The following is a 23,670-nucleotide window of genomic DNA, read 5'->3' as shown; positions in this document are numbered from 1 at the left end:
ATGCGGATGTGGAGACTGGACTTATGGACACAGAGGGGGAAGTGGGACGAACAGAGAAAGCAGCATCAACACATACACACTACCACGTGTAAAACAACTTGACCGGAATGACACGCATGACGCATGCGCAACAGCAGCTGAATAAATACGCCTTCCCTGTGCAAAAAGAACATGTACAAATATGGACATATTCCGGGCCATAAACAAGTCATAACAAATTTAAAGGGTCTGTATGTTTTATTCTTAATATAAACAAGAAACGGTGGTGGTGGGGATCAGGGCAGATGGAACCATCCCCTAAAGGGAGCATTTGCAAATGCGTAAAGACAGAATTCGGCTGTCACAATGACTTGGGGGCTTCCCTGGGGACAGTCTAATATGGTAAAGTAAGGTCCTAATCCAAAATATCAATAGTGTCCCTTGGCCTCCCCACCATGTCCATTGAAAAGATTATTCTAAACCAGTCAGGAAATCTAGAAGCTAGTGGAGTCACATGTAAAAAGTTACACTAGGTATCTGCTGTCCAGCTGCTATACTCCTATCTCCACACGAGACAGAAATAAAATGTGAGGAAAATGAGAAAACATTAGTCCCGTGTTTTTACAACTAGAACTAAAGAGAGAGGTAACTGATGGAACTAATGCTTCAGTTTAAAAATAAGCCTTCACAAAGTAATTTATCGAGCACACTAATGAATCTAGAACAGATGTTCAAGAACACAAAGAAAAATACTACTTCTTTTTGAAAAACAGTTTATAAAAATAAATTTCTTCCCTACTTCTTTAAAAGAGAGCGATTTCGTTCCTATGTAAGTTACATATAACAGATAAGTACAGACCAAAATCCGTTTCAATACACGGTAACGGTCTCATTACTTAAGCACCTCACCTTATGGGCCGCACAACTGGATTCGTTTTTCTCTAGTGCCCTTTTCGCATACTCTAGGGCTTCATATACCAAGAACTTTTTCTCCTCTTCCGAGGTTCCACTAAGCTGAGCTACATCACGTGATGCCCGTGCCAAACGCCACAGTAACTCTGCATCTTCACTGATGTGAAATAAATATAAAACAACAACCATTTTAGCTCACACTTTCATGGTTAAAGGTCATATCACTAATGAATACATACGGTCTTTCAGGTCAGTGAGGACATAGCAAGCAACACAATATCAAAATCCATAATTCATAATGTTAAATTTATTATTTTCTATCACACAAATCTATATGTGCTAAAATTTCCTCCAAAATATCCAATATTGTATACAAACATTAAGTTACCTGTAATATCTAAAATACTAATTTCCTTAGAAAATATCTTTATATTTGAATTCTCTAAACAATTTCCCTACAAAATTCAACATATAACTTGACATTTGAGTTCAGTGGCACTGTGCTTCAGACAACTCACTAACTGCTTCAGACAGGACTATAAAATATATTAATTTAAAGACAAGGTTATGCACTATGAAACAAAATGCTGTATCCATAGCTCCAAATATAGTACCTGGCATACAAAAATATATATGATAAATACCTGTTAATGAATGATGATTAAATATAATGTAATATCAAAATAAATCTTTGAATATGTCACCCATACCATGATGCATGGAATATTTAAAGCAAGGGCTCTGGACTCCTTGAAGAACTGCCGTTTAAATAAAATTATATAAGATAGAAATGTCTAACAAATAAAACAAATTGTGCATGCATGCTCAGTTGCTCAGTCATGTCCAACTCTTTGCAACCCCCATGAACTACAGTCCACCAGGCTCCTCTGTCCATGAAATTTTCCAGACAAGAACACTGGAGTGGGTTGCCATTTCCTCCTCCAGGGGATCTTCCCGGCCCAGGGATCGAACCCACGTCTCTTGTGTCTCCTTTATAGCAGATGGATGTTTTACCACTGTGCCACCTGGGAAGCCATTTTAATAAAAATTCCTTTTATTAAATGTTTCTCTTTCAACCTACTAAGTTATACTTTAAAACAAAAATAGTATTCGATGGGGAACACGTGTATACCTGTGGCAGATTCATGTTGATATATGGCAAAACCAATGCAATATGGTAAAGTTAAAAAATAAAATAAAATAAATAAATATTACTTAAAAAAAAAAATTGAGTGAAACTAAAGGTAGGGACTTCCCCGGTGGTCCAGGGGTCAAGAATCCACCTGCCAATGCAGGGCACATGGATTTGATCAGTGGTTCAGGAAGATCCCACATGCTGTGGAGCAGTGAAGCGCATACACCTGGAGGCCGTGCTCCTCAGCAGGAGGAGCCACCACAGAGAGCAGCCTGCGCACGGTGGCCCCGCTCTCAGCAACCAGAGGCAGCCCACGTGCAGCAGTGAAGGCCCAGCTCAGCCCGAGACAGTTAAATACGTAAATCAAAGTAAAATCTAAATAAAATATCATTAAAAAGAGAAACGGAGGGTAAGTAGCAATAGCGTATCTATAATCCAGTGAATATAGAATAGCCTCCTGACAGCCTCCCTGGTGGCTCGGTGGTAAAGAACCACCTGCGATACAGCAGACCTGGGTTCCACCCCTGGGTCAGGAAGACCCCCTGGAGGAGGGAATGGCAACCCGCTCCAGCGTTCCTATCTGGAGAATCCCATGGACAGAGGAGCCCGGCAGGCTATAGTCCATGGGATCAGCAAGAGTCGGACACAACTGAGCCAGAGAACAACAGCCACCTTATAGCTTATGTTGCTATTACTGAAGTGACTATAAAATGCCAAGCCAACCACCTCAAGTTACTGAGGGGACGAAGGAGAAGAAAAGTTGGATCCTACAGATATTTAGGAAGTGAAATTGATGGGTCTTCTGGGGAAAACTGGTTTGGGAAAATCTAAGAAAGTCGGTTGAAAATGGCTCAATATTTTTAGTTCAGTAGATGAGGCAGATCAATGACCTGGAAATGCCATTTAGCCTGATTTGACTTATTTTATTGGGCTGAATCTCCTCTTCCCATCTCCATTCTCCCCCACAAAATGAGTACACATTAATGTGCTGGACTAAGCATGCATGCTAATATTAAAAATAGGAAAGGGATTATTCAAAGGTGACAAAAAAATCCTAGTTCATTCAAATCCTACAGCAGTAAGAAATTAACTCAGAAGAAATGAAAAATATATGACATAGATAAAGACAATAAATGTCTATTTAATGACTACCTTGTATTCAAAGCAAAGTAACAAAAAGAAAAAATGTCATTACCTAGAATGAGTAAGTAGAACCACCTTTTCTAAATCAATTAAATATATGTAGCACTTTTGAGTCACTTAACATAAGAAAAAAAAATACTATAAATTAAACTCTAAGAAATATTACTTTGAAGTAAAAACTTTTAAAAACTATAAAAATTCCAAGCACCAAGAATATGTTAATTATTAAATAACAGAAAATTTCAGTCAACAGCAAACCTAGGCCTATGATACATCACCCACCTTTCCTTGTACTGGGTTAGCAACTGGTAAAGTTTTTCTGTTTCTCCACTTTCATATAAGTAGTCTGCTTGTTCAAGGACTTCTTCAATTTCGAAGACTATAAAAGAAAAAAGGCAAAATAAAGTAAGTCTTCCCAAGCCAGTTGGCAATAATTCTAAGACACATGAACACTTTTACATAGAAGCAAAAGAAATCAGATACAGAAATCACCTATAAAGAAAGATCAGAAATTCTGAACAATCAAAATGTGAAGTGTAGTAGAAATAAGTATGAAGCTATTACACATAATACTTAATATTCACTTACTTAATGAATATGAATATTCATGTTACTTAATATTCATTTATTAAAACCTTCAAAAATAAAAAATTAGAAAACTTACTCTAGTACTAACTAAATATGACACAGTTTTAAAAATGAAAAAAGTAATTCCCTGTGAGGAATTTATGATACCCTTACCTTCCACACAGAGCCTTTGTTATTGCTGCTGCTGTGGTGCGCTTAGTCATGTCCCACTCTGAGACCCCAGGGACTGCAGCCCGTCAGGCTCTGCTGTCCATGGGATTCTCCAGGCAAGAATACTGGAGTGGGTTGCCATTTCCTACTCCAGGCTCTACTGTGTACATAGATACACACACACACACACACACACGTATGAAAATGAAAAGTGAAACTGTTAGTTGCTCAGCTGTGTCCAACTCTTCACGACGCCATGGACTGTAGCCCGCCAGCTCCTCTATCCATGGAATTCTCCAGGCAAGAATACTGGAGTGTGTTGCCATTCTCTTCTCCAGGGGATCGTCCCAACTCCGGGACAGAACCTGGGTCTCCTGCATTGCAGGATTCTTCATCTGAGCCACCAGGGAATATATATATATATATATATATATATATATATATACATATATATACACACATACACATCAGACTGACATTCAAACATAGTAAGTTATTAACAAAATATAACAAATACAAATAACTCTAAGTGTTCTTGATGTTTAGCTTAGGCTTACCTTTGGCTGCAGCATGAACCAGAACAGCCTGGGAAATGACTTGATAAGTTTCAAAACCCAAATAAGACAGGGCAGAAAATAAAAGACTTCTTTTGAAAGTTCCTGAGTTTCCCATCACCTATGGAAAGAATTATGATCAGGGTTGTGAAACAGAAAATTTGAAGAAACTGCTACCACAAGCAAAGAGTACATCAATTTTTTTCCCACCCTCAAAGCAATCAATCCTAAGAGTATTACAAGTGCAAAATTTACTTTGACAAAAATAATTTTACTTTGACAAAATTTTTACTTTGTCAAATTCTTCTGTAAAACTATTTCACATAGCTACTTTATTGAGAGAGCACATCATGTTAAGGAAAGACTCTTAGCAGCTAATGATGGTAGCTTGATGTAACAATCTCAGTTATCCTGGTAAATGCTAGATTGGAAGATCTACATTCTATTTGAAGAAGCATGGATATTATAATTTCTTGAAACAAAATAAGAGACACCAGTATATAATCAGTATCAACCTTAAGAACAGACAAGATGAAGAATATCAAACACGGCAATTATATATAAATAACATATACGGCTTTAAATAAAGCTATCTTCAAAAGTGACCCATGAAGTTTTAAAATAAACAATGAATAAAATAAAAAGCATATCCAAACAGATTTAGAAATTCATTGTCATAAATATGGGCAGAATTCTCAAGACCAATGGCAAAGGAATATATGGTTATCACTACAGAAATTCTTCTCTTTTCCCATGACACTTTTCCTTTCACATAGCATCTATTTTTTCCTGTCAATTTATTACCATCTACATAAAAACAAGCTATCCTACCTTTGTAAGCTGTAACTGTTCCCTTCTTAAAAACAAAACAAAAAGCTTCCTTTTGACTTCTCATCTCCCTTCAATCTCATTTTTCAAATTCTCTTTTCAGCAAAACTCTTTTAAAAAGTTGTCTGGAGCTCTGTCTCTATTTCCTCTCTTCCCATTCTCTCTTGAACTCATACAAATCACACTTCTGTACCCACAACTCCACTGACAGTATTCTAGTTAAGGCAAGCAAGGATGCTATTTCCTAGAAAATTCTCATCTTACTTGATCTATCAAAAGCATTTGACAGCTGTTCACTCCTTCCTTTAAAAAAAAAATAAATGAATATTTAATACAAGAAATTTTTTAAATGTTGCCTTATTGAGAAATTGGACTTCTCTGGTGGCTCAGATGGTAAAGCATTGTAGTGGGAGACCCGGGTTCAGTCCCTGGGTGGGGAAGATCTCCTGGAGAAGGAAATGGCAACCGACTCCAGTACTCTTGCCTGGAAAATCCCATGGACAGTCCATGGGGTCACAAAGAGTCAGACACGACTGAGCAACTTCACTTATTGAGAAATAAGTGATATAAAAACTGCATATGTGTAACATGCAGCATATGTGAAGGATACATGTAAACCTGTAAAACCATCCCACAATCAAGATAATGAGCACATCTATCAATCCCCCAAATTTCCTCATGTCTCTGTTTCTTTTCTAAACTCTCCTTGGCTGCACTGGGTCTCAGCTGCAGCACGTGGCACCTTCTGTTGTGCTGCCAGTCTCCTCTCGAGTTGTGGCTCACAGGCTTAGCTGCCCTTCAGCATGTGGGATCTCAGTCCCCAGCCAGGGCTCGAACCCGTGTCCTCGGCCCTGGAAGGCGGATCCCTAATCCCTGGACCACCAGGACCGCCCCCTCATGTCTGATTCATCCAACCCCCTTTTCTTCAGTACTTGCTGTGTTCTCTCACCCTTGAGACGCTCTCCACTTGGCTTTAAGAATACTACTCTCGAATTTACTCCTGTTCAACAGCTGCTCCTTCTCTTCTGTTGGTTCCTCATCTCCAAAACCTCACTGTCCAGGTGTGTCCCGTGCTCAATCCCAGAGCTTCGCTCCTCTATTCATATCATTTCGGTGATTTCATTTTGTCTTATGGCTTGCAATGCCATCAACATGCCAAAAACATGCAAATTTAATATAGCCAAGAGGTCTACTCTTAACTTCAGAATCATATATGCAGCTGCCCAAACAACATTTATGTCCACATACAGCGTAAAAGGTGCCTCAAGCACCAGCCAGTGACTGTCTCCCTCAAATTCACTCCACTCAGTCTTCCCCTTCTTGGTAAACAGCAACTCCATGCTTACAGTTTCTCAATTTGAAAAAACAAAACTTTCTCTCACAACCCAAATCTGAACCGTATTTTAGCTTCTCATAAGTATCTAGGATAAGAATGAGGAATTCAACATACTATAGTTTGCTGAGTGCTTTATTTACTTTCTTGAGCTTGAATATCCAAGATACCAAATACAACTGGATTACAAACAAACCAACAGCAAAGCAGTAAAACCAAATTTGACACAGTCACATTTCTTTCATTGAATGTTCTGAGTTTACTCATAGTTACCAAAGAGAACGGAGACCCGGCAGGAGCACAGCAGATGGGGGTGGAGGGTGTGCATGGTGATGGCGGTACAGGGAGAAGAGGGGGAACCACTAGGATCTTTCAGTAAGCCCCTGGTTTCACCTACTGTTCTGGCAGGTGTACCACATAGAAGAAAAGATGGCACAGATTATCACAGCTTGAGGAAACTATATATTTAGGGTGTCTAACGCCCCTGCTGATACGATGCTCAGTAAACAATATCCTGGCTTTCTTAGAGGGGAGAAAAAACACTGTTGGGCAGCTGACATTTCTATTCCTTATTCTACCTTAATGACGTGACAGCTGACCAGTGGAACTTTGACATCAGTTTCGTTAAGGTGAAAGAGCTCTCTGCTCACTTCTGAGAAAGTAAACAAAAATCATGTTTCTAGAACTCAAATAGTCAACTGAAAGAATCATAACTTTGTGACACCTCTGAGATGCTAACAACTTGTGAGACTGTCTGAGCTAGAATTTGCCATTTCACCTCGAACATTAGGCATTACTCAACACAATGTCTTTCATACAATGAAGTCTGAAAAATATATGTGTTGAAAAAAAATGTTGAACAAAAGAAGCCAGCTATCTCTTAGACATGTCTTTCCTTCAACATTGATTATACTGTTTTCAAGCTAGAAGGAATTAAAAACTACAGACCCATCACCAGATGGAAAGAATGTGTCACCTTCATCTCCTGCTTTTCTCTAACTTCCGGCCAGCTCCTCCTCCTCCTCTTAAATGGTGGACTTAAATTGTTCCCTTTGGTCCTGTCCCAGGAAACAGCGCCACCACCCACACTACTGGAGGAGACAGAACACGGAGAATCATCCTTGACTTCTTCCTTTGAACTCCCTCATCAAAGCTATCTTTTAGGTACACAAATTTCACATCACTGACATCCTTTTATGGTATCCACTTATTCCATTTCCACGGCTACCACTAAAGTACAAACCACCACAGCATACTCATCCTCTATACCGAACCGAAAGTCGCTCAGTCGTGTCCGACTCTTTGCGACCCGTGGACTGTAGCCCGCCAAGCTCCTCTGTCCATGGGATTCTCCAAGCAAGAATACTGGAGTGGGTTGCCATTTCCTTCTCCAGGGGATCTTCCTGACCCAGGGATCGAACCCAGGTCTCCCGCATTACAGGCAGATGCTTTAACCTCTAAGCCACCGGTAATCTTTTAGTTTCCAGCATCCACACTAGCCTACCTATTCCTGACACTGGGCAGTTATTTTTTAATTCAAATCTGAGCTTATGAATTCTCTGTTTAAAAGTCTTTCATAGTTTCCTATAACCTTTAGAATAAAATAAATACTTAACATGGTCTACAGGTTTTCAGAATTTAGTTGTGGTAAGCAGCCTTGAAAACGGTCCCCACTGGGTCCTAGTTTAAGACAGCAACCTAGGAGGATGCTGAACCCACCTCCCACACAGACACAGCAGACCTACAGTTACATTTAGTAAAGAAAGAAAAGGTTTCTTTCTCTGAAAGAAATGCCCAAACCAGCTGAGTGACTCCTTCATATCAGGCAAAGGAAGAAAAACCCACTTCAAAACAGGTAGGAAAGACTGAGACAAAATTTTCCCACAAACCACAGTTTTGGTGAGGAGGGAGGCAACTCACAACCCTGAGCTTCTCCCTGAGGAATGAAGGGTTTGAACCCCACAATGGGCACCCCAACTTAAAAGACCTATACCTGAGAAATGAGCGCTCAAAGTATCTAGCTCAGAAAGGCAATGGAGCTCGGGTCTATGACATGTAGAAGACTGCAGCGCACTGAGAAGTGGCTCTTAATGGCTCACTCAAGCTCACCTACCCCAGCGTCCAGCACAGAGGCAGTTAGCCTTTCCATGAAAGAGCCTTATTGGCTTACATTAAAACTTCAGCCTGAGGAGCAGGCATCTACTTTAACATGTGTCTAGGGGCCTAGAGTAATCACTTCAGAGAACTCAGAGGGCGGGCATGTCACGGCACTCTCCCTTGGCCATGCTGCAGGTAACCAGTATCTCCCCCAAGACCTGTGCATACTGAAAGGGCTTCCCTGGAGGCTCAGACGTAAAGCGTCTGCCTGCAACGCGAGAGACCCGGGTTCAATCCCTGGGTCAGAAAGATCCCCTGGAGGAGGAAATGGCCACCCATTCCAGTACTCTTGCCTGGAAAACCCCATGGACCGAGGAGCCTGGTAGGCTACAGTGTATGCATTCCCAAAGAGCTGGACATGACTGAGCAACTTCACTTTCACTGGTGGCTCAGACAGTAATGCATCTGCCTGCAGTGCAGGAGACCCAAGTTCTATCCCTGGGTCAGGATGATCCCCTGGAGAAGGCAATGACAACCCACTCCAGTGTTCCTGCCTGGAGAATCCCCATGCACAGATGAGTCTGGCGGGCTGCAGTCCCTGGGGTCACAAAGAGTCGGGCCGACTGAGCGACTGACACTTTCACTTGGTGCTCCAGTCTGCGCAGCTCCCACCAGGGGGCGCTCCTGGTTCTCTTGACTCTGATGGCCAATGAGGCTTAACGTTCATGAGTTTCACAGACCTGTAACAAACAAGAAAACAGTTCTACAGTGGCTAGCCTCCCTAACCCCCAGGGCACAGTACAGTTAAGTCCTCTACACGTGAACCTTCAAGGAGCAAACTTTCAAAGACGTGAACGTGCATTCTCATCCTAATCACCTAAGTTAGTTCACATGACCAGTGTACACTGTCACCTGCATGCATCCTCCATAAGTGGTTGTGCTTTTGTGCACTTTACTGTCCAGTACTATTACACAGAGCACAGCAGTAGGGTATCTTTATTTCATGCCCAGGATGCTTGGAAGCAAGCGTAACAGTGGCGGTCAAGTAGCTGGTACTGCTAAGAAACAGTAACGATGGAAACAGAAGTGAAAATAATTGAGAGAGGGGAGCAAGGCGAAAAGATAGGAGACATTACTTGTTCTTAAAACATGAATCGTTCCACATGATTTTAAAGCAGCAGCAGGATTCTAAAGAACAAGATCACAGAACACATGAGGTCTGCTGTCGATGATGTCAACAGTAACACCAAAGCGCGGAAGAGTGATGGAGAAGACGGAGAAACTGCTTGGTTTGTGGATGCAGGGTCAGCATCAGCCTTGAGTCCCACTAAGTTTAACACTGATTCAAGAGAAAGCTAAAACCCTTTATGAAGACTTGAAGCAGAATCACAGCGAAGAATCAGAGGACGCATCTCTTAACGCCAGCCATGGCTGGTTTCATCAGTTCAAGGCGAGAGCCAAATTTCACAACGTAAAAGTAAGTGGTGAGGCAGTGAGTGCAGACAGAGAGGCTGCCCAGGAATTTCCTGAAATGCTTTGAGAAATTATTGACGAAGGTACGTATTTACTCAAGCAGGTTTTTAACGTGGATGAGACAAGCCTGTACTTGAGAAGATGCCAGACTGAAGTTACATCAGTATGGAGGAAAAATGACGCCAGGCTACACAACAACAAAGGACAGGCTAACTCTGTTGTTCGGTGGCAATGTTTAGGCGACATGAAGCTGAAGCCTTCCTTAGTTTATCATTCAGAGAGCCCTAGAGCCACTGAAAACACAGCCAAGGGCTCTCTTCCTGTTGCATGGAAGAGTAACCCCAAAACTTGGGTTACACAGGCCATGTTCCAGGACTTGTTTTTCCACCACTCTATCCTGGAGATAGAGAAATACTGCTTGGAGAAGGATGCCCCATTCCACAATGTTTTGCCGTTCAACAACACTCGATGTCACACCATATTCATGGATGACTTTCATCCCATGTACTGCATCTGCCACAAAATATTCATTGCTCATCTAACTCATGGACTAGGCAGTTAAGAGTCACTTTCAAGAAATATTATTCATGTCATACTTTATCGAATCAGGAACAACCTGTGACAACTTTGGAAGAACTATAACATCTACAAGGCATAAAAAAAAACATTGACTTTGCTTGGTGTGAAGTTATGGCCATCATCATGAATGAGGCTTGAAACAAGCCCACAGTCTGTTCACAATTTTCTTGGATTTGAAAAAGTGGATGAGGAGTTCAAAGAGGTCTTCAGCAACTTAGTGACCCTCAGCAAGAAGCTGGAACTAGATCTGCAACAGGACGACTTAACTGAACTCATGGCTGTGCAACATGAGGAGCTTACTAATGATGATCTGATGGAGGTCTTTCCTTGGAGGTCCAAGGAAAGAATGAAGAGAGACAAGTGAAAGAAGTAACTAAAGAACCAAAGAGATTCATGGTGCAGGAAACAGCAAGGGCATTTTCTTTATTTGAGGAGGCACTGTCAGTTTCTGAGGCACAGGACCTGCATGCAGAACGGTACACAAAGGTTGCAGGAGCCATCAGAATGCAGTCCAGTGCTATCATGTCATCTATGATAAGAAAAAGACCTACTACTCAGACAGCACTGGATCATTTTATCAAGAGGGTGGATAAAATAGATCCAGCAAGGAACCAGAACCTATGCCATCAACATCAGGTGTGAGTCATATTGCAACTTGCCCTCCGTCCCCTTTGCTGATGACCCTTCAGCTCTACTTGGGCTGTTCAGTCACTCAGTCGCAAACCCAAAGACCACAGCACACCAGGCTTCCCTGTCCTCCACCATCTCCCAGAGCATGCTCAAGTTCATGTCCACTGAGTCAGTGATGGCATCCAACCATCTCATCCTCTGTCATCCCCTTCTCCTGCCTTCAATCTTTCCTGCATCAGGGTCTTTTCTAATGAGTCAGCTCTTTGCATAGGCGGTCAAAGTATTGGAGCTTCAGCATCACTCCTTCCAATGAATATTCAGAATTGATTTCCTTTAGGATTGACTGGTTTGAACTCCTTGCAGTCCAAGGGACTTTCAAGAGTCTTCTCCAACACCACAGTTCAAAAGCATTAATTCTTTGGCACTCAGCCATCTTTATGGTCCAACTCTCACATCCATGCCTGGCTACTGGAAAAACCATAGCTTTGATTTTATGGACCTCTGTTGGCAAAGTAATGGCTCTGCTTTTTCATACACTGTCTGGGTTTGTCACATCTTTTCTTCCGAGGAGCAAGTGTCTTTTAACTTCATGGCTGCAGTCACCATATGCGGGGATTCTGCAGCCCCGGAAAATAAAGTCTGTCACTGTTTCCATTGTATTCCCATCTATTTGCCATGAAGAGATCAAACCAGATGCCATGATCTTCATTTTATTAATGTTGAGTCTTAAGCCAGCTTTTTCACTCTCCTCTTTCACTTCTATCAAGAGGCTCTTAAGTTCCTCTTTGCTCCTCCACCCCGTAAGGGTGGTGTCCTCTGCATAGCTAAGGTTACTGATATTTTCTCCTGACAACCTGATCCCAGCTTGTGCTTCATCCAGCCTGGCATTTCCCATGTTGTACTCTGCATGTGAGTTAAATAAGCAGAGTGACAATATAAAGCCTTGATGTACCCCCTTTCCCAATTTGGAACCATTCTGTTGTTCCATGTCAGGTTCTAACTGTTGCTTCTTGACCTGCACACAAGTTTCTCAGGAGGCAGATAAGGTGGTCTGTTATTCCCATCTCTCTAAGAATTTTCCAGTTTGTTGTGATCCACACAGTCAAAAGCTTTAGTGTAGTCAATGAAGCAGAAGTAGATGTCTTTCTGCAACTCTCTTGCTTTTTCCATGATCCAACAAATGTCGGCCATTCAATCTCTCATTCCTCTGCCTTTTCTAAATCTAGCCTGCACATCTGGAAGTTCTTGGTTCACATACTGTTGAAGCCTGGCTTGAAGGATTTTGAGCATGACCTTGTTAGCACGTGAAATGAGTGCATTTGTGCAGTAGTTTGAACATTCTTTGGCATTGCCCTTCTTTAGGACTGGAATGAAAACTGACCTTTTCCAGTCCTGTGGCCACTGCTGATTTTTCCAAATTTGCCAGTATTATTGACTGCAGCACTCTAAGAGCATCATCTTTTACGATTTGAAATAGCTCAGCTGGAAATCCACCATCTCCACTAGCTTTGTTCACAGCGATGCTTTTTAAGGCCCACTTGACTTCACACTCCGCGATGTCTGGCTCTAGAAGAGTGATCACACCACTGTGGTTATCTGTGTAATTAAGAGCTTTTTTGTATAGTTTTTCTGTGTATTCTTTCCACCTCTTCTTAATATCTTCTGCTCCTATTAGCTCTACTATCGTCTACCTTTTCTCTCTCTTCCAGTCAGGAACTCTTCTTGCCCGTTCGCTCAATGCCAGCCCCCATATGTCAGCTTCAGTACTGTACCACTGTACTTTTCAAGGTAAAATACTATAAAATATCAGATGTTTTATTTTTGATGACTTTTTAAATGTATTATTTGTGTGAAAAGTATTATATTTTTCCTATATGTATAGTATGACCTATTACAGGATCATACTATACAGCCAACACAGTACAAGACTGTGCTAGTTAGATACCTAGGCTAACTTTGTTGGACTTAGGAACAAATTGGACTTAACGAATGTTCTCTCAGAATGGAGTTCACTCATATATAGAGGATTTACTGTACAGAGAAAACAGACCAAACTTCCAACCTTTCTGTGACAGAGGCCTATTAGTTTATCTTCAAAGCTAGGCCTAAGGGAAGGTTGCTAATTAAACACACAGATAAGGACCAGCTGTAATCCTCTTTTATAAGGCCTCAGAAAAAGACCTTAATGAAATGGAAATCAGGGATTTATCTGACAGTGTACAAAATAAGCCATAAAGATGCTCCTGAGCTCAGGGGGAAAACAGATGAAGGTCAGAATTTCAACAAAGGAAAAGAAAATACAAGAAAGCAGCAAACAGAAACCACAGATCTGAAGAATACAGTAACTAAATTGAAAAATACAACAGAGGGCTTCAACAGTAGACTGGAAGAATGAAAGAAGGTATTAGCAAACTCAAAGGCAGAGCAATGGAACTCATGTAATCAGAGAATCACAAAGGGAAAAAAAAGAATACAGAAGAGTGAAGATAACTTAAGGGACTTAAGGGACAGCATCAAGCAGACCAATCTTTGTATTGTAGGTGTCCCAGAAGGAAAAGAAGAAGGGCATAAAACTTATTTGAATAAATGGTGAAAAATTCCTTTACCTAGGAAGAAAACAAGTATCCAGATCCAGGAAACCAAGGCAAAAAAAAAAAAAAAGATGAATCCAAAGAGACCCACACCAAGACACATGAAAACAAAAGTGACACAACAAGCAGGAGACCTTAAAGCAGCAAGAGAAAAGCAACCTTTTACACACAAGGGATTCCCTGACCCCGCCCTGCAAGATTTATCAGCAGATACTTCAGCAGAAACTCTACAGGCCAAAGGGAGATAAATAGACAGGATATATTCAAAATGCTGAAGGGAAAAACTGCCAAATAAGAACACTCCACCCAGAAAGTTGCCCTTTAGAATTGAGGCAGAGATTCAGTTTTCCAGACAAGTAAAACCTAAAGAAGTTTATCATCACTAGAATGGTCTTACAAGAAACCTTAAAGGGACTTAATCTGAAGTGAAAAAGTGCTGATGAATAACAGGAAAACACATGAAAGTATAAATCTCACATATACGAAAATTCAAAAATCTAATGTCATAAAGATGAGTTAATCACTTATAAAGCTAGTAGGAAATTTAAAAGACAAAACTAGTAACAATAAGTACAATAATTTGTTAACAAACACAAAAGATAAAAAGAAATATATTGTGATACCAAAAACATAAAACATGCGAGCGGGGAGCAGCAAAAACTTACAGCTTTAGAAAACATTCAAACCTAAGTTACTATCAACTTAAAATAGGCTGTTAAAGCTCCAAAATGTTTTATGTAAGCCTCATGGTAACCACAAAGCAAAAACCTATAAGAGATACACCAAAGAGAAAGACAAAGGAATATAAGCATTCTATTTCGAAAAATAAATCACAAAGGAAGACAACAAAAGAATAAACAAAGGAATAACAAAACAACTTAAAAAAATTAAGAAAATAGCAATAAATAAAAGAGTTAGTCACTGAGTCACATCTGACTCTTTACAATCCCATAGACTGTAGCATGCCATGTTATTGGAATTCGGCCCATGGGACTCTCTAGGCAAGCATTCTGGAGTGGGTTGCCATTTCCTTCTCCAGGGGATCCTCCCAACACACGGATCAAACCCAGGTTTCCTGCATTGCAGGCAGATTCTTTACTGTCTGAACCATGCATGCGTGCATGCTAAGTCACTTCAGTCATGCCTGACTCTATGTGACCGTATGGACTGCAGCCTCCCAGACTCCTTGGTCAATGAGGATTCTGCAAGCAAGACTACTGGAGTGGGTTGCCATGCCCTCCTCCAGGGGATCTTCCTGACCCATATCTCTAACATCTCCTGCATTGGCAGGCAGGTTCTTTACCACTAGAGCCACCGGGGAAGCCCGTCAGAGCCATAGCTATCAATAATTAGTTTAAAAGTAAATAGACCAAACTCCCCAATCAAAAGACAGAGAGTGGCTGAATAGATTGTTAGGAATTTTTTTTTTTTTTTTTAACCTTGTGTATTTTTTATCTTTGGCTTCAGAATTAGCAGAACAGACCTCTGACCTGCTTCTGACCTGCCTGGACACTGCTCGGATTCCATGCTTGCCTGCAAGCACAGTAAGTTAGGCAGCACTTTAGATAAGATAAGAAAGGGAGTAGATAAGAAAGGGAGTGGGTCTTGAATCCAAGGAGGCCTGGCCAACCCTCTGGGCTCTAACAAAATCGTAAGACTCACAAAGTGAAACAAACAGCATTGTAAAAGTTAAAAAAAAAAAAAAGTTGCATTATTGTATGCAAACTGATGATGATAACCGATACAACAGAAGTACAAAGTGCCATAAGAGATTACTATGGAAAATGACACACCAACAATTTGAATCCAGAAGAAACAGATCAATTCCTACTAGCAAACAACTTGTCAAGACTATTATAAAATTTTTTTTTCTAATTTTATTTTTAAACTTTACATAATTGTATTAGTTTTGCCAAATATCAAAATGAATCCGCCACAGGTATACATGTGTTCCCCATCCCGAACCCTCCTCCCTCCTCCCTCCCCATACCATCCCTCTGGGCCGTCCCAGTGCACCAGCCCCAAGCATCCAGCATCGTGCATCGAACCTGGACTGGCAACTCGTTTCCTACATGATATTTTACATGTTTCATTGCCATTCTCCCAAATCTTCCCACCCTCTCCCTCTCCCACAGAGTCCATAAAACTGTTCTATACATCAGTGTCTCTTTTGCTGTCTCGTACACCGGGTTATTGTTACCATCTTTCTAAATTCCATATATATGCGTTAGTATACTGTATTTATGTTTTTCCTTCTGGCTTACTTCACTCTGTATAATAGGCTCCAGTTTCATCCACCTCATTAGAACTGATTCAAATGTATTCTTTTTAATGGCTGAGTAATACTCCATTGTGTATATGTACCACAGCTTTCTTATCCATTCATCTGCTGATGGGCATCTAGGTTGCTTCCATGTCTTGGCTATTATAAACAGTGCTGCGATGAACACTGGGGTACACGTGTCTCTTTCCCTTCTGGTTTCCTCAGTGTGTATGCCCAGCAGTGGGGTTGCTGGATCATAAGGCAGTTCTATTTCCAGTTTTTTAAGGAATCTCCACACTGTTCTCCATAGTGGCTGCACTAGTTTGCATTCCCACCAACAGTGTAAGAGGGTTCCCTTTTCTCCACACCCTCTCCAGCATTTATTATTTGTAGACTTTTGGATCGCAGCCATTCTGACTGGTGTGAAATGGTACCTCATAGTGGTTTTGATTTGCATTTCTCTGATAATGAGTGATGTTGAGCATCTTTTCATGTGTTTGTTAGCCATCTGTATGTCTTCTTTGGAGAAATGTCTATTTAGTTCTTTGGCCCATTTTTTGATTGGGTCGTTTATTTTTCTGGAGTTGAGCTGTAGGAGTTGCTTGTATATTTTTCAGATTAGTTGTTTGTCGGTTGCTTCATTTGCTATTATTTTCTCCCATTCTGAAGGCTGTCTTTTCACCTTGCTAATAGTTTCCTTTGATGTGCAGAAGCTTTAAAGCCCAGAGATAAATCCACGCACATATGGACACCTTATCTTTGACAAAGGAGGCAAGAATATACAATGGATTAAAGACAATCTCTTTAACAAGTGGTGCTGGGAAATCTGGTCAACCACTTGTAAAAGAATGAAACTGGACCACTTTCTAACACCATACACAAAAATAAACTCAAAATGGATTAAAGATCTAAATGTAAGACCAGAAACTATAAAACTCCTAGAGGAGAACATAGGCAAAACACTCTCCGACATACATCACAGCAGGATCCTCTATGACCCACCTCCCAGAATATTGGAAATAAAAGCAAAAATAAACAAATGGGACCTAATTAACCTTAAAAATTTTTTTTGAACAGACCGTTTAAGACAACTGAGTCAGTAATCAAAAGCCTCTCAACAAAGAACAGCCTAGGACTAGATGGATTCACTGGTGAATTCTATCATTTAAGGAATGAATACCAATCCTTCTCAAATTCTTTCAAAAGTTGAAAAGGAAACTGCCAAACTATTTTTATGAGCCTAGCATTACCATACCAAAGACAGACAAGAACATTAAAAGAAAAAAAAAAAGTACAAGCCCATATTCCTGATGAACATAAATGCAAGAATCTTCAACAAAATTAGGAAATGAAATTCAACAATACCTTAAAATAATCATAAGCCAAGATCAAGTTAGATTTATTTAGAGGATACAAAAAAGGTAACATGTGCAAATCAATCTGATATACTACATTAACAAAATGAATGCCAAAAATCGTACGATCATCAATAGATGCAGAAAAAGCATTTGACAAAATACAGTATCTATTTAAGATAAAATTCTGAACAAAGTGGGAATAGAGGGAATGTACTTCAACAAAATAAAAGCCATAAACAACAAGCTCATAATCAACATTACAATGAATCGTTAAGTCAGAAGTTTTCAGAAGTTTTTTCTCTAACGTGAGAAACAAGACAAGGATACCCTCTCTTTCCACTTTTATTCAGTATAGTATTGAAAGTTCCAGCCAGAACAATTAGGCCAAAAAAAAAAAAAGTAAAACTGTCAGTATCTGCAGATGACATAATAGTACACACAGAGAACCCTAAAGACTCCACCAAAAAACTATTAGAAATAACATATACATTCAGTAAAGTTGTAGCATACAAAATCAATATACAAGAATATATTGTTTTTATATACTAATAAAAAACTATCAAAAAGAGAAATTAGGAAAACAATCCCATTTATGATTACACCAAAGAGAATAATACCTAGGAATAATAAACTTAACCAAGCAAGTAAAAGACCCGTACACTGAAAAGTATGACTGATGAAAGAAACTTAAGAGAGTGTACTGGAAACACATTCCACGTTCATGGTTTAGAGGAATTAATATCGTTAAAAGGCCCATACCACCCAAAGCAATCTGCAGGTTTAATAAAATCCCTATCAAAATTCCAATGGTGTTTTTCACAGAAATAGAACAAACAATCCTAAAATTTGTATGAATTACAAAAAATTCGAAGTAATCAAAACAATCTAGAGAAAAAAGAGCAAACCAAAGGCATCATGCTTCCTGATTTCAAACTAAATTAGTGATCAAACTAGTATGGTATTCACATAAAAAACAGACATATAGACCAATGAAACAGAACTGAGAGCCTGGAGATAACCCCATGCCTATGTTGCCAGTTAATTACTGTCAAGAATATATAATGGAGAAAGGATAGTCTCCATGGTGTTGAGAAAACTGGACAACCGCATGCAAAAGAATGAAACTGGACCACTTCCTTACTCCATACACAGAAATGAGCTCAAAATGAATTAAAGACTTCATTTTAAGACCTGAAACCATGAAACGCCTAGAAACATAAAGATAAGCTCCATGACACTGATTTTGGCTATGACTGAATTTGACACCAAAAACAAAAACAACAAAAGCAAAAAAAAAAAAAATTAAGTGGGATTTCATCAAACTAAAACAACCTCTGCACAGCAAAGGAAACAATGAACAAAATGAAAAGGCAACCTCAGTTCAGTTCAGTTCGGTTCGGTAACTGAGTCATGTCCGACTCTTTGGGACCCCGTGAATCGCAGCACGCCAGGCCTCCCTGTCCATCACCAACTCGCGGAGTTCACCCAGACTCACGTCCATAAAGTCAGTAATTCCATCCAGCCATCTCATCCTCTGGCGTCCCCTTCTCCTCCTGCCCCCAATCCCTCCCAACATCAGAGTCTTTTCCAATGAGTCAACTCTTCGCATGAGGTGGCCAAAGTACTGGAGTTTCAGCTTTAGCATCATTCCTTCCAAAGAAATCCCAGGGCTGATCTCCTTCAGAATGGACTGGTTGGATCTCCTTGCAGTCCAAGGGACTCTCAAGAGTCTTCTCCAACACCACACTTCAAAAGCATCAATTCTTTGGCCCTCAGCTTTCTTCACAGTCCAACTCTCACATCCATACATGACCACAGGAAAAACCATAGCCTTGACTAGATGGACCTTTGTTGGCAAAGTAATGTCTCTGCTTTTCAATATGCTACCTAGGTTGGTCATAACATTTCTTCCAAGGAGTAAGTGTCTTTTAATTTCATGGCTGCAGTCACCATCTGCAGTGATTTTGGAGCCCCAAAAAATAAAGTCTGACACTGTTTCCACTGTTTCCCCATCTATTTCCCATGAAGTGATGAGACCAGACGCCATGATCTTCATTTTCTGAACGTTGAGTTTTAAGCCAACTTTTTCACTCTCCTCTTTCACCTTCATCAAGAGGCTTTTTAGTTCCTCTTCACTTTCTATCATAAGGGTGGTGTCATCTGCATATCTGAGGTTATTGATATTTCTCCCGGCAATCTTGATTCCAGCTTGTGCTTCCTCCAGTCCAGGATTTCTCATGATGTACTCTGCATATAAGTTAAATAAGCAGGGTGATAATATACAGCCTTGACATACTCCTTTTCCTATTTGGAACCAGTCTGTTGTTCCATGTCTAGTTCTAACTGTTGCTTCCTGACCCGCATACAAATTTCTCAAGAGGCAGGTCAGGTGGTCTGGTATTCCCATCTCTTGAAGAATTTTCCACAGTTAATTGTGATCCACACAGTCAAAGGCTTTGGCATAGTCAATAAAGCAGAAATAGATGTTTTTTCTGGAACTCTCTTGCTTTTTCGATGATCCAGCAGATGTTGGCAATTTGGTCTCTGGTTCCTCTGCCTTTTCTAAAACCAGCTTGAACATCAGGAAGTTCACGGTTCACGTATTGCTGAAGCCTGTCTTGGAGAATTTTGAGCATTACTTTACTAAAGTGTGAGATGAGTGCAATTGTGCAGTAGTTTGAGCATTCTTTGGCATTGCCTTTCTTTGGGATTGGAATGAAAACTGACCTTTTCCAGTCCCATGGCCACTGCTGAGTTTTCCAAATTTGCTGGTATATTGAGTGCAGCACTTTCACAGCATCATCTTTCAGGATTTGAAATAGCTCAACTGGAATTCCATCACCTCCACTAGCTTTGTTCATAGTGATGCTTTCTAAGGCCCACTTGACTTCACATTCCAGGATATCTGGCTCTAGGTCAGTGATCACACCATTGTGATTATCTGGGTCGTGAAGATCTTTTTTGTACAGTTCTTCTGTGTATTCTTGCCACCTCTTTTTAGTATTTTCTGCTTCTGTTAGGTCCATACCATTTCTGTCCTTTATCGAGCCCATCTTTGCATGAAATGTTCCGTTGACATCTCTAATTTTCTTGAAGAGATCTCTAGTCTTTCCCATTCTGTTGTTTTCCTCTATTTCTTTGCACTGATCGCTGAGGAAGACTTTCTTATCTCTTCTTGCTATTCTTTGGAACTCTGCATTCAGATGTTTATATCTTTCCTTTTCTCCTTTGCTTTTCACTTCTCTTCTTTTCACAGCCATTTGTAAGGTCTCCCCAGACAGCCATTTTGCTTTTTTGCATTTCTTTTCCATGGGAATGGTCTTGATCCCTGTCTCCTGTACAGTGTCATGAACCTCAGTCCATAGTTCATCAGGCACTCTATCTATCAGATCTAGTCCCTTAAATCTATTTGTCACTTCCACTGTATAATCATAAGGGATTTGATTTAGGTCATACCTGAATGGTCTAGTGGTTTTCCCTACTTTCTTCAAAAGCAACCTAGTGAAAAGGAAAAAATATTTGCAAATCATATATCTGATAGGGGGTTAGCAACTAAAATATATTAAGAACTCATACAATGCAACAGCAAACAAAAAATCATGCATTAAAAAAAAAAAAATGAGCAGAGGATCTGAAGAGACATTTTCCCAAAGATTTAAAGACAGCCAACAGGTACATGAAACGGTACTCAACATCACTAATCACCGGCGGGGCGAAGCAGATTAAAACCATAATGAAATCTCACCTCACACCCATTAGAATGGCCATTATCAAAAAGACACGATATAGCCGTTCTTAATTCATAAGGTTCATGGAAACATTTCAGTAAACAAATCAGGTAATGTTTAACATATAATGCCTGGTTGTAGTAATGGTTCAACAAATGTTAGCTGTTATTATCTAAACTATGATCATTTCACTAAAATGGAATTTTTAACTCCCCAAAGCTCTAATTTGGAAACTTGAGGCTAATGTCATACTTAATACGCCTCCTGATGAAAGAGAAAGTGGAGAGTGAAAAAGTTGGCTTAAAGTTCAACATTCAGAAAACGAAGATCATGGCATCCGGTCCCATCACTTCATGGGAAATAGATGGGGAAACAGTGGAAACAGTGTCAGACTTTATTTTTGGGGCTCCAAAATCACTGCAGATGGTGACTGCAGCCATGAAATTAAAAGACGCTTACTCCTTGGAAGGAAAGTTATGACCAACCTGGACAACATATTAAAAAGCAGAGACATCACTTTGCCAACAAGGGTTGTCTAGTCAAGGCTATGGTTTTTCCAGTGGTCATGTATGGATGTAAGAATTGGACTACAAAGAAAGCTGAGCGCCGAAAAATTGATGCTTTTGAACTGTGGTGTTGGAGAAGACTCTTGAGACTCCCTTGGACTGCAAAGAGATCCAGCCAATCCATCCTAAAGGAGATCGGTCCTGGGTGTTCACTGGAAGGACTGATGTTGAAGCTGAAGCTCCAATACTTTGGCCACGTGATGCGAAGAGCTGACTCATTGGAAAAGACCCTGATGCTGGGAAAGATTGAGGGCAGGAGAAGGGGACAATGGAGGATGGGATCGTTGGATGGCATCATCAACTCGATGGACATGGGTTTGGGTGGACTCTGGGAGTTGGTGATGGACAGGGAGGCCTGGCATGCTGTGGTTCATGGTGTTGCAAAGAGACGGGCAGGACTCAGCGACTGAACTGAACTGAATACTCCTCCCATTCCTCTGTTCACATCATGAAACATCAACTCATGTGGCTATAAGCTCTGACAAGGAAAGGGATCTATCCTTACGGTCATTCATCCCTCCCTCACACCAGAACTCTGAACATAGCAGGAGATTAAAAATGTGTGTTTAAAATAATGAAGCCTCTAGTTCAAACGATACATACCCAAAGCGCAACCTCGCCCTTCCACCCTGTTTCACAGATTACACAAACCAAGACCAATCAGTCTAACAGAAATGCCAAAACTGGGATGACAGTCTATCCCAACATCCTTCCTTACATTATGCAGATGAAGCAAGAAACTAGAAAATAATTTTTTAAACCTACATAGCAAAAAAGTCTGAGTCGCAGGAATTTTCTTTTCACACCGCAAGCTTTCCCAGGTACGACAGACTGACAGCCTCAGGAGCCGTCACCGTATCGGGCCATCACTGAAAGGGAAAAGCATCTCACGGCGGTCAAGGGCTTTCTCCCCACAGGCAGGAGCAGGTTCTCCCGGGCCCTCGCTTCTCCTCCGACCCCGGTTTTCAGAAAGGAAAGCAGGCTTGCGCAAAGGGGAGGACCTACATCCCTCGCGGTCACGGGAGTGCTCCAGGCGCACGGCCCTGAGGTCCTTCCTCAGCTCCCCACACACCCTAAGGCGACGCGGGGCCCCCGGGCCTCAAGAAGGAAGGCGCCGCCGGAGAACGGTCGCTAGGGGAGGAAAGCGGGAGAGCTGGGGCAGCGAAGGTACCTCAGAGGCGCCGAGTCGCCAAGGAACGCGCTGCCCCCGGCTGCCGGCAGCACCTGCCGGAAGTCTAAGTCCCCAGGCGGCGCTACGTCCCACAGGGAAAAGGCACCAAAAGCGCACGGCTAGCGCCATGTCGTATAACTCTCAGTGCTGACTTCTCACCTCTTCCGCCGCAAGGAGCGGGGCAGAGCTAAAGGCGTTTCGTCTCTCCAGAGGGAGTCGCGCCTGCCCACTTCCGGTTTCACGTCCGCTTCCGGTTTCACCCCCGCTTCCGGTACCGCGCGGCAGCTTCCGGCGCACTACGTCCGCGGGCGGGCAATGCCCCATTAGGTGGGACGTAGTGGCTACTCTCCCCTGCGCCCGCTGGGACGCGGCCCGGAAGATAGCGACTTTCTGGCTGCAGACTTCTACCCATCCTAGGAGTCTGTCTTGGCTTTGGCACAAGGGCAGATCAGCATTCCGTAATTTACGTCAGATCAGATCAGTCGCTCAGTCGTGTCCGACTCTTTGCGACCCCATGAATCGCAGCACGCCAGGCCTCCCTGTCCATCACCAACTCCCGGAGTTCACTGAGACTCACGTCCATCGAGTCAGT

The 23,670-nt window shown here is 41.3% G+C and overlaps 1 protein-coding gene across 5 annotated transcripts in view; it reads right to left on the bottom strand.

Annotated features, from left to right (window-relative positions):
- The window catches only part of RMDN1 (regulator of microtubule dynamics 1), a 37,081-nt gene extending 13,737 nt beyond the window's left edge, over positions 1-23,344 (bottom strand). For 2 of the 5 annotated variants that reach the window (XM_061439447.1, XM_061439450.1), the window contains exons 1-4: positions 23,079-23,344; positions 4,465-4,582; positions 3,452-3,548; positions 889-1,048 (exon numbers count right to left, since the gene is read on the bottom strand). In XM_061439447.1, the coding sequence (XP_061295431.1) occupies positions 889-1,048; positions 3,452-3,548; positions 4,465-4,582; positions 23,079-23,207 (504 nt within the window). In that variant the 5' untranslated portion in view covers positions 23,208-23,344. Of the gene's footprint in view, positions 1-888; positions 1,049-3,451; positions 3,549-4,464; positions 4,583-7,598; positions 7,969-22,672; positions 22,777-23,078 lie in introns of those variants that run through there. The other 3 variants (XM_061439449.1, XM_061439446.1, XM_061439448.1) reach the window with 3 other exon arrangements.
- Between the last annotated feature and the right edge of the window lie 326 nt (positions 23,345-23,670).

Source organism: Bos javanicus, chromosome 14 (genome assembly GCF_032452875.1).
Source record: "Bos javanicus breed banteng chromosome 14, ARS-OSU_banteng_1.0, whole genome shotgun sequence".
Classification (NCBI taxonomy): Eukaryota; Metazoa; Chordata; class Mammalia; order Artiodactyla; family Bovidae; genus Bos; species Bos javanicus.
Note: the sequence above shows the minus strand (reverse complement) of the source record. Positions and strands in the feature narration are given on the sequence as shown.